General features: G+C 37.8%; 6 protein-coding genes and 1 non-coding gene across 7 annotated transcripts; 3 read left to right on the top strand and 4 right to left on the bottom strand.

Moving 5' to 3' along the window:
• Nucleotides 1–302: 302 nt before the first annotated feature.
• On the top strand, nucleotides 303–804 carry LOC109127871 (PMP3 family protein At4g30650). The gene is made up of 2 exons (XM_019233347.2): nucleotides 303–407; nucleotides 508–804. The coding sequence occupies exons 1-2, from the start codon at nucleotides 318–320 to the stop codon at nucleotides 637–639; spliced, it is 222 nt and encodes a 73-aa protein (XP_019088892.1). The 5' UTR covers nucleotides 303–317; the 3' UTR covers nucleotides 640–804.
• A 576-nt stretch (nucleotides 805–1,380) lies between these two features.
• On the top strand, nucleotides 1,381–2,092 carry LOC104730243 (PMP3 family protein At4g30660). The gene is made up of 2 exons (XM_010449385.3): nucleotides 1,381–1,562; nucleotides 1,773–2,092. Exons 1-2 carry the CDS (start codon nucleotides 1,473–1,475, stop codon nucleotides 1,905–1,907), a joined length of 225 nt encoding a protein of 74 aa, XP_010447687.1. The 5' UTR covers nucleotides 1,381–1,472; the 3' UTR covers nucleotides 1,908–2,092.
• A 2,447-nt stretch (nucleotides 2,093–4,539) lies between these two features.
• On the top strand, nucleotides 4,540–5,642 carry LOC104730240 (uncharacterized). Its single transcript, XM_087479774.1, has 2 exons — nucleotides 4,540–4,603; nucleotides 4,999–5,642. The coding sequence occupies exons 1-2, from the start codon at nucleotides 4,555–4,557 to the stop codon at nucleotides 5,520–5,522; spliced, it is 573 nt and encodes a 190-aa protein (XP_087335900.1). The 5' UTR covers nucleotides 4,540–4,554; the 3' UTR covers nucleotides 5,523–5,642.
• Nucleotides 5,643–6,158: 516 nt separating this feature from the next.
• LOC104730239 (uncharacterized) lies at nucleotides 6,159–6,521 on the bottom strand. Its single transcript, XM_010449383.3, has one exon. The coding sequence runs from the start codon at nucleotides 6,519–6,521 to the stop codon at nucleotides 6,159–6,161; it is 363 nt and encodes a 120-aa protein (XP_010447685.2).
• A 752-nt stretch (nucleotides 6,522–7,273) lies between these two features.
• Nucleotides 7,274–7,899, bottom strand: LOC104730238 (uncharacterized). Its single transcript, XM_010449382.3, has one exon. It carries the CDS (start codon nucleotides 7,792–7,794, stop codon nucleotides 7,483–7,485), a length of 312 nt encoding a protein of 103 aa, XP_010447684.1. The 5' UTR covers nucleotides 7,795–7,899; the 3' UTR covers nucleotides 7,274–7,482.
• Nucleotides 7,900–8,137: 238 nt separating this feature from the next.
• LOC104730237 (eukaryotic translation initiation factor) lies at nucleotides 8,138–12,382 on the bottom strand. The gene is made up of 10 exons (XM_010449381.3): nucleotides 12,171–12,382; nucleotides 11,762–11,952; nucleotides 11,245–11,316; nucleotides 10,967–11,062; nucleotides 10,682–10,825; nucleotides 10,487–10,584; nucleotides 10,299–10,386; nucleotides 9,870–10,220; nucleotides 9,537–9,779; nucleotides 8,138–9,444 (listed from the first exon to the last, which is right to left on the bottom strand). Exons 1-10 carry the CDS (start codon nucleotides 12,328–12,330, stop codon nucleotides 8,419–8,421), a joined length of 2,469 nt encoding a protein of 822 aa, XP_010447683.2. The 5' UTR covers nucleotides 12,331–12,382; the 3' UTR covers nucleotides 8,138–8,418.
• LOC147930174 (small nucleolar RNA snoR103) lies at nucleotides 11,424–11,534 on the bottom strand. Its single transcript, XR_015576972.1, has one exon. It is a non-coding gene; the product is annotated as a small nucleolar RNA snoR103 (small nucleolar RNA).
• Nucleotides 12,383–12,484: the final 102 nt, after the last annotated feature.

Below are 12,484 nucleotides of genomic sequence, written 5' to 3'. Positions count from 1 at the left end.
GCGAGTCAGAGTAATAATATAATCCAAAATGTGTGATCTGGTGTGTTGTTAAGTTGAGAAAGAAAATATCTAAAGGAAGTGGGGGCAAGGTAAGGTAAAATAACAAAATACGAGATGTCGGCAAGTAACATAGACCGTACGATATAAATACCGATAAAACGAACGGTGCAGATCTCGTAGCGCCAAAAATAAAAGCCGTGGATTGCTCTTAACTGGATCTCTGTGCCGACTACTTTAAGTCTTTTAGTGTTTGGTCTTCTCCACTACTTCATTTTAAGGCCACATCCGAGTTTCTTCTTCTCATCATCTAAGAAAAAATGGCGAGCAACATGGAAGTTTTCTGCGAGATCTTAATCGCAATCCTTCTTCCACCTCTTGGAGTTTGCCTCAAGCGTGGATGTTGCACTGTAAGTTCTCTTAAGAGATCGTCAATTGGAAAACCGAATCTTGAATCTTGAAATTTTAGTTTTTTAAAAATACTGACTCTGATTCTCTTTGTTTTTGCAGTTGGAGTTCTTGATTTGCTTGGTGCTGACAATCTTAGGATACATCCCAGGGATAATCTATGCACTTTACGTGATCGTGTTTCAAAACCGTGAAGGCAATCATGAACTCGGAGCTCCACTCAACTCAGCTTGATTACTCCTTTTTTGGTTCATTTACTTGGATCAATATGTTGTTGTAACTGTTTACTTATTCTCATGTACCCTAATAAGTTGCTTTGTAAGTTTATGTATTGAGGATATGTGAACATTGTGTATTTTTGGTTATATATTTATATAACTTGTCGTTCGCTCCTGCAAATAAGGTTACTACTAACTCTGCTAGTGCTAACTGCTAATGTATCAGATTCTTTGCCAAGATTTGTACTGCCGGAGTTTTAAATTTTCTGAATTGAGTTTGTTTCATTCTTAGGTTGTATTCATCATATAGAGTAGTTATAATCTCATTTTTCGTGTGATGATTTCAACATTATGGGTATAAGATGCTGGAGAAAAAATAGATTTTATTTTTGTAGGCTACTTTTAGCAAGTGGTTGACACATATTCTTAGCTATACGACACAGTATGATTAATCTACTACGCTTACGGTCCCGGATTGAACTAAAATAGACGTGCCTTTTACTAGGCCCGTTTAGTCACGTGGACGAGTCAGAGACCAAAAAAAATATCTAATAATGATCTGATGTGTTAAGTTGCACCATAAAGTACGTGTTCGTTGTTAGTAACCCACGAGATGTAAATTTGAAGCCGTACGATTTAAATATCGATAAAAGTGTACGGTGCAGATCTCGTGATTGACTTCGTAGCGGTAACAAAGTAAACAAAAACGTGGCTTGCTCTCGATTGGTACTATGTGACAGCAAGTCTTCTGTTCCGTGTTTTGTCTCTTGTCAAAGTCTTCTTCTCCATTAAAGAAGATTAAAAAAAAAATCTAAGAGCTTTCTTCTTCTCTCATCTCTGAAAAAAAAAATGCCGAGCAACTGTGAGATTCTCTGCGAGATCTTAATCGCCGTCCTTCTTCCGCCTCTCGGAGTTTGCCTCAGGAAGGGCTGCTGCACTGTAAGTTTCTCTCTCTCTATCAGATTATATGGCCGGTTTAGTTGGTTTAGTTATCTGGTTTAATTTAACCATGTATAGCTACAGTATATATACGTTGTACAACTCACATTGGATCTCGAACTCGTCAATATGAAGCTTCTCTGGATTGGATCAATTTACATTTGATTTTGGTGGTTTCCTGAAAGCTTATTATACACTAATTTGTTGTAGGTGGAGTTCTTGATTTGCTTGGTGCTGACTATCTTAGGCTACGTCCCTGGGATAATTTATGCGGTTTACGTGATTGTGTTTCAGAACCGTGAAGAGTACTTTGATGAATACAGACGCCCTCTCTACTCCGCTTGATGTCTCTGTATCTGTTTGTTTCTTGATACTGTTGCTTTAAGTTGTTGTACCAATAAGTTGCTTTTGCGTTACTCATGTATTGAAAGAGTTTGAAAACATTGTGTGTTATCAAAAAAAAGATTGGTGAGTCCTTTTGGTGTAATGCAAGATTGAAGGTAAACATTATATATTGTTGGCTTCTGTGAGTTGTTTATCCTTAGGTTGGAATGCTTGATACAGTATGTTATCTCTAAGAATCATTCATACAATATGGAATCCCTCTAGGCTTTCCTTCTCTTGGCTTATACAGTTATACTCCAAGTGACTTTTGTATATATCTATCGCCATATGATGGTAGTAGGTTGGGTTTTGTTAGAAACGGTAGATTTGTGTTACTTTGCAGGATTGAATGATCTCCTAACTTGTTTTGTACCATGAGGTTAAGCTTCCATGTATCTTTCCTTTAGCTTGACAGTGTTTAATGAATAGATTGGTTTCAGATAGCGGAATTCATAGTCGAGTTACCGGACGATTCAGCAAGAATGAATTTTACTAGGTGATGTAATTTTAGCCAGCTGTTTCTGATTCCTCAGTAAAAATGCTCTGTTCTTACTTCTTACTATGCACCTTAGATTACTTGGAATCGTATGAAACAGTTCAAATTTTTGCATCCAAATCATTATGCACATTTCATACTATAGGCAGGATATCAGAACACTACATGTCCTTCTACCTTGTGAAATATCCAAACTTGCTTTGTACCATGAGGTTGATGTATGTGGAGGAGATTAAGATGCCAAAGTTTATTCTCTTGTGTCTAATCGTTCTTTTAGCATGACAGGATTTAATGAAATGATTGGTTTCAGATTGTGGAATTCATACTCACTGATTCAGCATGACTGATTTACAACTCAGAAACAGAACAAAGACATCTACTAGGTAATGTGATTTTTTTTAGTCAGCTGTTTCTGATTCCTCACTAAAGATGCTCTGTTCTTACTTCTTACTATGCACCTTTGATTACTTAGATTTGTATGGAACAGTTCAAAGTTGTCTTCAGTTTCCAATCTTTGCATCAAAAACATTATGCACATTGGAATATAAAACCCTTATATCTGATAAGACATTAAGATCTTACATTCTAATATGTTACGTATTAGTAGAAGAAAAGGTGGGCTAGAGATGCAATTGTTGCATGAAATAGTGCAAGTAAAGTAGATTTGGTCTTGGAGGCCATGGATCTGTTCTTCTTTCCTTTAGGTATGTTCATATCACCTCCATAAACACCTCTTGCCCTGGTCGTCTGCGAAATTTCCTGAGCTCCCTTGGTATCAGTTACTCTAACGACTGGTCTCTCTGCAACCAACCCAAAAAAAAAAGAGTTAACTAAAACATATTATATAGTTTTTGGAGGTTTGTTAACAAACATTGAACAAGCTAATTGCCTTTTTGGACCGCATAGATTGTTTTGTCTGAACAGCATTGAAGTTCTTCAGCAAAAGCAAAGGCGATGAAGCAGATGCTAATAATGAGCAACAACTCTCGGTTGTATCTTTTCATGGCGGATGATAATGGAAGCTTATGCTGGAGAATATTGATTCTTTCGATATTGTATGGAAATGATAATGAGTAAGTTAGTCACTGAGTATCTGAATATATAGGACTGTCTCTCTCTCTCTCTCAGTACGAACATTTTTTGAGTGTGGAAAGAACCTTACGATAGAAGATTACAACTCAGAAACAGAACAAAGATTGAAGAATCTGATGGGGAAAAGAAAGAAAAAACAGCCATTGTCGGGTAAAAACAGCCATTGTCCCACACCTGACCTGTTTCTTTCACTTTTCATATTTTCTCCAAATCAATGGAGATAACAATAACAAAATGTTTCTTTGATTCCTCTTCCACTCCAAGAAAGAAATAAAAAAGAATTGATTCTGTTTTGGTTTTGAATGGAGAGGAGCAATGAACAGTATCTCATTTGTTCTGGCTAACTCATTCACTTGTGTTCGTTCTAAAATAAAATGTCGTCTTACATATTATCAGAATTAATTATGTGACTTATGCATAGTACAAACAGTAAAAATAAAAGAGAGTAAATCTCGTTAAGGAAAAAGCTAGAATGTTGAATGTTGTACAATTATATCTTGTAATGAAGATAAACCATAACTGAAAATATTTATGGGAAATATATAAACAAAAGTTTTAATTAAATAAATATATAGATAGATACGTGTATATTATTTGTAATTCCGATTCCATTTAGAACTATGTTTGAGGTTTATTTTTTTACTATATAAAGCGGCAAAATCTTTCTCTCTCTCTCATTCAGAAACTAAACAATCATGATCATCACAAAGGAAAGAATGATGGAGAAAACGAACAAGGTTCGATGGGGAGAGATGGAGGAGGACGATGAGAAGCTTGATTTCTTGCTTCCGCCGAAGCAAGTTATCGGGCCTGACAAGAATGGGTTAAAGAAACTTATATATTATAAGTTTACGGAAGAGAACAAGATGGCCAAGGTTACACACCATACGTGTCCGCAAGGTTATCGTCAGGACATGTGTCCGCATGGGAGCTAGGTCTAAACGGATCGCGGAGAGGCGCACCTGGGCTAAGTTCGGCGATGCAGTTCATGATGATGATACCGGTGCTAGCCGCCTCACTATGGTTTCAACGGAGGAGATTCTTTTGGAACGTCCCAAGGCTTTGTCTGGTATGTTTTCTTTCTTCGGATATCTACTGTTTTTGCTTAAGTTTTTGCATATAGCTAGGGTTTATATCTGTATCAACTGAAAACGATAACTTGTTACTTACGTTTAGGGTTTTGACCAAACTACTTTGTTTAGGTTTTGTATATGACGTTTACGGCTTTGGTAGGGTTATATTAATTGTTTCGTTTAAGCTTGTGCTTATCTATGTATGTGTTCTAAGATCTGTGGGGTTTATATCTGATCAACTAAAGACGAATTTGTTTTATTAGCAGTTAACTTGCTACTGAAGTTATGTATTAGTCACCAAAATATTAGTCCTATCCGAGTTTTAAGTTGCTTGTAAACAAATATCTTGGTTCTACTGTTAGGTAATCATGATTTTCTTTTGATATTTCAGGTACCAAAGCGGAAGAAACAAAGGCATCACCAGAGTTGGGTACATCTGGTGCGGTCCTTATGATCTGCAGGAACTGTGGCAAGAAAGGTCAGCACTGGACAGCGAGATGCCCTGAAAATAACCATTCCTCTATAGATCAAACAGAAGCATCTAAGTGGACTGCGCCAGCTCTCACAGGGAAGGCTGCTTCCTATGTTCCACCAAGCATGAGAGAAGGTGCAGAAAGAAGCAATGCTGTGTCAGACTCAGAAACGAGGAGAAGGAACAACGAGAACTCTGTACGTGTGAATAACTTGTCTGAAGACGCGCGTGAACCAGATTTGATGGATTTGTTCCGTTCGTTTGGTGATGTGAGTCGAGTCCATGTGGCCTTGGACAAGAAGACTGGAACGAGCAGAGGCTTCGGTTTTGTCAACTTTGTGAGTAGAGAAGACGCGCAGCGAGCAATTAACAAATTGAATGGTTATGGTTATGATAACCTTATTATAAGTGTCGAATGGGCTACTCCTAGACCCACTAACTAGATATTTTGTCAGTTCCCTTCGCGGTTTTTTTTGGTTAAAAATTGACTTATTCTTGTGTTTTTAGCTTCTCTTGAAATTTAACATGTATATTTCTCTTCTATTTTATTTATTTGTTTAATTTGCATAAATTGTTTGATACCTCTCCATATCACACAATTAACATTTGTTTACTCTTTCTTTTCATAAACGTGGTTAACCACTTCAAACTCCCTGCTTGAAAATTTGATTTTTAAACATATTTATTTCTTCAATGTTTACTTGTTTAGTATAAGTACCGAAAAAGAATATACTAAACATTTAATATATTAAGAATTAGTTTACAAGCTGTTTCCAACTATACCTAAAGGCTAAAGGTTTGATGAAAAAGGTTTTCTTAAGTAATCGTCCTATCAACTTATAGGAGAAATTTCAAATGATTTATTAGCATTCGATTACAAATCACAAATCTACACTATACACATCAATTAATAAATATTTTGATTCAAATCATGTCACACAACGTGAAGGATCTTTAACTTAGAAGGATCTAGAACAATAACAATATGAACAAAACAATTCACAAAAGAAAAAGAAGCTCGCAAGATACACACGATAGAATAGAAAGACAAAATTTAAAAAAAAAAAAAAAAGGTTAACCTAGAAGGCGAAGAATATCAGTAGAATAGAGCTCAAGACCGTGGAACCAAAACGCAATGCGATCGAGAGAGAAGGTCGACAAGTAGCCGACGATCCACCACCGCCACCAAGGCCACTACTAGGGACACGACGGTGAGTACGACGACCACCACCACCAACACGAACTTTCCTCATGAAAAATCGAAGAGGGTCGTCACGATGATCTACTGGATTGGAGTCACCGTGTTGTGCAAGCCTTCGTCCCCAAGTGGTCAGTACTTGGGGTATGCTTTCTTGATTTTCATCCGTTGAATTTGCCAAAGGCTGAGAGAGTAACAATAGGAATATAACCAATGAACAAGAAAAAGACAGTGAAGTCCTCATTTGTGTATATATATATATATATATATATATATGTATTTGATCCAAAGTAACTGACGAAAGAAATCAGATAGATGGGATGAATTATGTGTGCAACAAATTAGTATTTATATCGCTAGACTTAGGAAATAAAACTATTAATCGCTTCAAATGAGTGACTTCTTCTTTGAATCGTGTCTCTAATGTAGTGTATTTAACTATAATTATAATTATTACCAAAGAAAAGTACACCCCACTTTTTTTCTTTTTTTGCCAGCAGCAAAGAAAGTTTCCGAGCGTCAAAATATAATAAAATAATGGGATTCTAAGGCTTTGATCATAAGACAAATGTTAGTATTTGTCGTTCTCTTATTTGAAATAGAATTGTGAATGGTTTGCCTTGTGGTTTTAGTATTCCGTGTTAGTTCTAATTGTAACTGAATTTGATTGAATTCATGTAGTGGTTGTTAGTATTAGTAGTGGTAGACTAGAAACAAAAAGTAGTCGCATGTAGTTTGTGTGCCAATGATTAAAATTGTCTGAGGCCATTATCATTGTGACAATTATTTAGAGTAGCAATACATTTTAAATAAGAGATGTTTATACAAATTCATACAAATGTACTCACACGACATACATTTTAACAAATGTCCGCTCTCGTTAGCTTTGGTTTTACATACATTAAAACATATAAATTTGATAAAAGATTATAATTTATCTTTTTTTTTTTTTCTTATGTTGGCAGTTTCTACTGTCTTTCTCCTCCGTAATCACGATTCTCGAAGATAATTAGTTATTATTCATTTAAAAAAACAAAAAAAAAAAACAACTGTGGAACCACAAGAGTTACAAACTCAATCTTTGCCGGAAAAGAATACAAAAACTCATTCGCAAACACAAAGTCAAACAAACACGCAAACTCAAGCCATTGGACGTTAAAAAAAAAAAAAAACAAGTCGCAAGCTTATTATCTTGGTGAAATTGATTAGAATGCGGCGAGCACTAAAACAAAGGAAGTTACAACAGTAGAAACATAGGTAAATGGGTTAGAGAGAAGAGTTCGAGTGGCTGCTGATTTGTCCTTCTTCTTCTTCTTGCTTTTGCTTTTCCTCACAAAAACTCGAAGGTGATCATGGTGTTGACCGTGAGACTCATCCGCGTTCTCTCCATGTTCAACTAGTTTCCGACCCAAAGGAACGATCTTGCTTCCATAAGTATCGCATGAAATAATGAGAGATTGAGAGAGTAACAATAAAGAGATGATCAAGAACCAACCAAGAAGAGAAGGAGTCCTCATCTTCTTTTTCAATTAAAATGAGTTGAAGAAAATAATATTTATCTTGTTTTTGAACTTATGCGAGTGTGTGTAATTTATAGAATCATGGGGAAAGAGGGTTTCACTCTCTACTTCGTGCACACAACCAAAAAGAACTAGATCCTCCAACGACTAGGCATTCTGATGAGAGAGGGTTTCACTCTCTACTTCGTGCACACAACAGCTCATTAATGATTTCTTTTTTTGGGGTCTCTTACTGTCAGAAGAGACATTTCGTCACGATCCATGGTCGATTAAAACACAAATCTTACTAACTCAAATTTTCTTCGATTGACTTCGTGTAAATAAAATAAAAAACTTGATATGTAAATTTAAACTTTTTTCATTCCAAATATAACCGAGTACAATTTAACTTAACATATTCCCTTCTTTTTCCTCATCTTGAACTATTCCAAATCAAAAATGAACTAAGGCACCAAAAATATAAAACACAAATCAAGAAAAACAGAACAGAGTAACAAGATTGAATCTAATCTCGATTACAAGTATGATATACTTAACATTTAAATGATTTCATGAAAGATCTCACCTGTCTTTTTTTCCGGGGAGCGTAGGTCTTAAACTGATCTATTGAGATGAAAGAAACTACACCAAACTACGGCAAGCCTCAACCTCAGCTGCTTGCGTAGCCAGCAGAGACTCACTAACACTCCTTATCACAGCTTCCAAGACTGCTTTCTTGAACCAGTCGTCTTCCATTTTGATTAGAATCTCTTTCACCAACTCAAAATCCGATGCTTTGGCCATAACCAAACTACCAAGGATCTCCCCAAAGTTGTTTGGAGCTTTTGGCAGATCGATCCCAATGTCATCAAGCATAGACCCGTAAAGCAGACAACCGTTCCCTATGTCTTTAGGAGTTAGAACGTTCTTAGAGACGAGATGTTCCAAGAGTTTAGCCACTGGTTCAACGCAGGGCGGGTTCTTGTCCAAGCCGAGGGAGATAGCTTCCTTGACGAGCTCAGGATGGTAAGACGGGCTTTTCAGTTCCTCTACACATTGTAGTGCCTCATCCAATAGACGGACATTGAAATATTCCTCCAAAAGCGACTTGGTCTTTCTACTGAGCTCTCCTGTGTTCAAGCTAGTAGCTGTAGGAGGAACCACCTCCTGTGGCTGTGGTTGTGTCTGTGGCTGTGGAGGTGGTTTCTCCACAGTTGGCCTGGTCGGGGAAGGAACAGGTTTAGGCGATTGAGCACCATTACCTTGCAAAAGGGCACTTGGTCTACCGTTCATAAGACCTCCACTGCCCTGAGGTAGCAGCCTTGAATTAAACGACAATGACTTGTCAATGATAACCGGAGACTTAACACGCCCAGCGGGATGTGGATTCTGCCTATTGCCTCTGGGCATGGAACGGGACCGTGCCATCTCCCAACCATCATCATCTGTTACAGGCATCCCTGGCATCTTCCTAGCGCCTGGCATGCCGGGCATCATTCCTCCAGTACCCGAACGTCCAAGGAAGTTTCCAGAACCAAAATTTTCACCTCCACTGGCATCAGCACCACCACGATTGCTATTATTTCTCATATTCGCCATGGCACCGGGGCGCAACCCAAGATTCTTTTCTGCCTCGGAATGAATCTCAGTGATCTTCTTGGCTTTCATCTGCCATTTTACACAGCAAGAACAAAACGTAAGCACAGATAGGTAACTCTGTAAGTAATCACACATAAAAAACAGGTACAATAATTTCTTACCTCCTCACGCCTTGGTACCCATTTGTTAGCTCGCATATCAATAACATTACGGACCATAAATTTCATGCGTGGCGCAAGCATCGGATGCGTTGCTAATTCCTTCAAACGCAAGAAGTACATGTCGTTTATACCCCGTGATCTTGGACTCTCATCTAGTTGTTTCCCGATGGTGATGAAAAACTGACAGAGAGCCTCTACATCTTCCTCCCCTGGGCAAGCTTTATTGTCCTGTCCTAAAAGCTCCTGTAACATACAAATTTACCATGAGCTCTACAGAAGAAGTATTACATGCAATAAATTAAAGGTACCAAAGCAAAGTGCGAGTCACAATACTTGAACGATGTGATGAACTATCTTCTCGGGCACCATCTTCTGCTTCAAAAGTTCACCAATCAAACGAATATTTCCTAATGTTCGTAGCTTCGCCATTCTTTCCTTGTCCCTTCGTTCCATTTCTTGCTCTGGATCAGTCATCCGTCTGACTTCTTCCTTCAGCATGTGAGCGCCTTCAAATGCTTCTTGGCAATTATTCAAAAGCACTCTTTTGAATGTTATTTCTTTCCCATCAGCTTCCTCCGATGGAAACGAAGGGAGCTTTCCGTTGATATCACAACACAAAAGAGCATACATTTGACAAAATGTGGGCTCGAGTACAGCCTTCTCAAATATCAGCTGTATCACTCCCTGAGTTTAGAGATAAGAACAAATCAGGCCATGAAAAGAGAGTTACAAACAAGCCAATGCACACGGAACTTGGAATACCTTTAGAATTTCTGCAGAAGTGATTCCAGAGTCAATTAATTGACCTTTGAGGAGATCGTACTTCTCAGGAGTCAGCTTGTTCAGAATACTAGAGAGAAAGTAGAATTAGATGAATCAGTCACCTATATAAAGCAAATAAACACAAACAAAAAGACAAACATTCATTATAGTCATGAAGAATGCAATACCCTTTCACGGTCTTGAGGACTTGGTCCTTTTCGGATAGCGTTCCTCTTCTAGCTGACCATGGGACTTCTGCTTTCACCAGGGCAGGAGGAGGGCCAGACTGTTTCAGTAAGTTATCATGTTAGTTACAAGCCGTAGCAACACAAAATAAAACTAATGTATTGTCTCAATAAAGTGTCTGAATACTCAACACTTACTCCTTGAATTGATCCAGTATGCGCATATCTAGGTTCGCGTTGGTCATCCCTTGACCTTTCTTTACTTGGGGAAGCAACTGGTGCACGAGTGTGCCAATCGCGGTTGTCAGGCTCTGTGAAACGATTCTGGAGAGGATTTGCAGGCTGAAAACAACAAACAAGAAGAGGGGTTATAAAATCTGATGCTAGTAACATTATAAATTAGTCAAGTGTCCTTGGTTTATCGACAAATGTAGACAATAAAATGAGAAACATAGGGAACAGGGGGAAGAGGAAACCACTCACCTTACTTTCTGAATGGCCCCAGCTCTGCTCTTCGCCAAAAAGATCAGATGAAATCTCCTGACTAAGCTTCAGGATTTCATCAGATACTTGGATTGCCTGCACAACAAAAATGGTAAATGACTAAGTTCAAGGGTATATAATCATAAAGGACCTACATCAAGTATCATCTTGGACCTCAAGGATGCTAACGAGAGCCACATAATTATTACCTCTCTGAGTAAAACATAGAAACCAAAGAAGCAACTTGACTAATCTATGCATGACAAGTAAGTAATTACCTCTCTAAGCTGAAGCAGCTGTTCTCGGGTGAACCTCAAAAGCTCACGACCTTCAAACCGTGAGTCTCCTCTCTGTAAAACATATACAAGTCATTAAACTTCAACCTCATAATTCAAAGCGACAGATGAAAAACAAGATTAGATTTTGAACAAGTGAGCTGAAATCAATAGTACATCAGTTATATATGTAGGTCCTTTATGAGCATCAAAAACTAAAAGAATGCCCACCTAAAAAGCCTACAACAAGTATTGATTTATGTCCACATTTACAGCAAGGTCACATTGTTTAAGCGCCCCACCAAGAATTAGGACACATTGCATGATGTTCAACATACAAAAAAAAAACATTTAACTCTTTAACCAATAAGAATCAGCTATAAAAGATCCAAACTTTATCCATAAACCAATTCAATACCACAAGAACGAATCCAACCCTCAAAATTTACAGCTCATCTAACTCATAAGAACGTGATAACATTATCAACACACAACAACGAAAAACAGAGGATTTATCAACCTTAACGGCAAAAGAAGGAGCGTCTCCGCCATTGGTAAGATCAGAGGAAGAAGATAAGGAAGAGCGTGGGGCAAAGAGTCTACTTCCTCCACGACCACCTCCAGGCCTCAAGCTTAACACAGAGTCACCTTGCTGCATCACTCGAATCTTTCGTTCACGGTCAAAAGGAAAGGACAGAAACAGAGTCGGTTCTGCAAAAAGAAACCACTAAATCACTGTCCCAGCAATCAACTCGAAGTGTTACAGATTGAATCAGCACACAACTTAATCTAGATGGTAAAGTTGCTACAAATACGCAAACAGTTAAGTATTATCAATCGAGACAGAGCTTTTGGAACAAGGAAGAAACAATGATGACGTCTATAGCAATGCGAAAGAAGTATTGAATCTGAAAAAGGCTTTTGCTTACCTGAGAGAGAGTTTGAGAGGAAGAGAGAAGAAAAAGAGAGAAAGAGAGAGAGCGCGGCGCTGAGCGTTGAAGCTGTTTTATTGTTCTTTTTAGCATACCACACCCCCAACCATTTTTTAGGGTTTGGGCCAAAAAAAAAACACATGATTAAATTAAACATTAAACCTTGTTATTTAAAAATACTGATACTAATGTATAAAATTATCACTTTCACTTGAATAAAATTCTGAACAAACCATAAAATATGACCAAAATTATGTTTTTTTGCAGTGTTCAAGAAAGTGGTAGACGTTAACTAGGCGGTGATGCAACGC

Source organism: Camelina sativa, chromosome 12, assembly GCF_030686135.1.
Source record: "Camelina sativa cultivar CO46 ecotype springtype chromosome 12, ASM3068613v1".
In the NCBI taxonomy this organism is placed as follows: Eukaryota; Viridiplantae; Streptophyta; class Magnoliopsida; order Brassicales; family Brassicaceae; genus Camelina; species Camelina sativa.
Note: the sequence above shows the minus strand (reverse complement) of the source record. Positions and strands in the feature narration are given on the sequence as shown.

What these genes read in the sequence shown, in the direction of transcription:
- LOC109127871 (XM_019233347.2), top strand. Translation starts at nt 318, where the DNA reads ATGGCGAGCAACATGGAAGTTTTCTGCGAGATCTTAATCGCAATCCTT. An exon ending in TCAAGCGTGGATGTTGCACT is followed by an intron (nt 408 to 507) that starts GTAAGTTCTCTT and finishes TTGTTTTTGCAG; the next exon opens with TTGGAGTTCTTGATTTGCTT.
- LOC104730243 (XM_010449385.3), top strand. Translation starts at nt 1,473, where the DNA reads ATGCCGAGCAACTGTGAGATTCTCTGCGAGATCTTAATCGCCGTCCTT. An exon ending in TCAGGAAGGGCTGCTGCACT is followed by an intron (nt 1,563 to 1,772) that starts GTAAGTTTCTCT and finishes AATTTGTTGTAG; the next exon opens with GTGGAGTTCTTGATTTGCTT.
- LOC104730240 (XM_087479774.1), top strand. Translation starts at nt 4,555, where the DNA reads ATGGTTTCAACGGAGGAGATTCTTTTGGAACGTCCCAAGGCTTTGTCT. An exon ending in ACGTCCCAAGGCTTTGTCTG is followed by an intron (nt 4,604 to 4,998) that starts GTATGTTTTCTT and finishes TTGATATTTCAG; the next exon opens with GTACCAAAGCGGAAGAAACA.
- LOC104730239 (XM_010449383.3), bottom strand. Translation starts at nt 6,521, where the DNA reads ATGAGGACTTCACTGTCTTTTTCTTGTTCATTGGTTATATTCCTATTG.
- LOC104730238 (XM_010449382.3), bottom strand. Translation starts at nt 7,794, where the DNA reads ATGAGGACTCCTTCTCTTCTTGGTTGGTTCTTGATCATCTCTTTATTG.
- LOC104730237 (XM_010449381.3), bottom strand. Translation starts at nt 12,330, where the DNA reads ATGTTTAATTTAATCATGTGTTTTTTTTTTGGCCCAAACCCTAAAAAA. An exon ending in CCTCTCAAACTCTCTCTCAG is followed by an intron (nt 11,953 to 12,170) that starts GTAAGCAAAAGC and finishes TTCTTTTTGCAG; the next exon opens with AACCGACTCTGTTTCTGTCC. An exon ending in CTCCTTCTTTTGCCGTTAAG is followed by an intron (nt 11,317 to 11,761) that starts GTTGATAAATCC and finishes TATGTTTTACAG; the next exon opens with AGAGGAGACTCACGGTTTGA.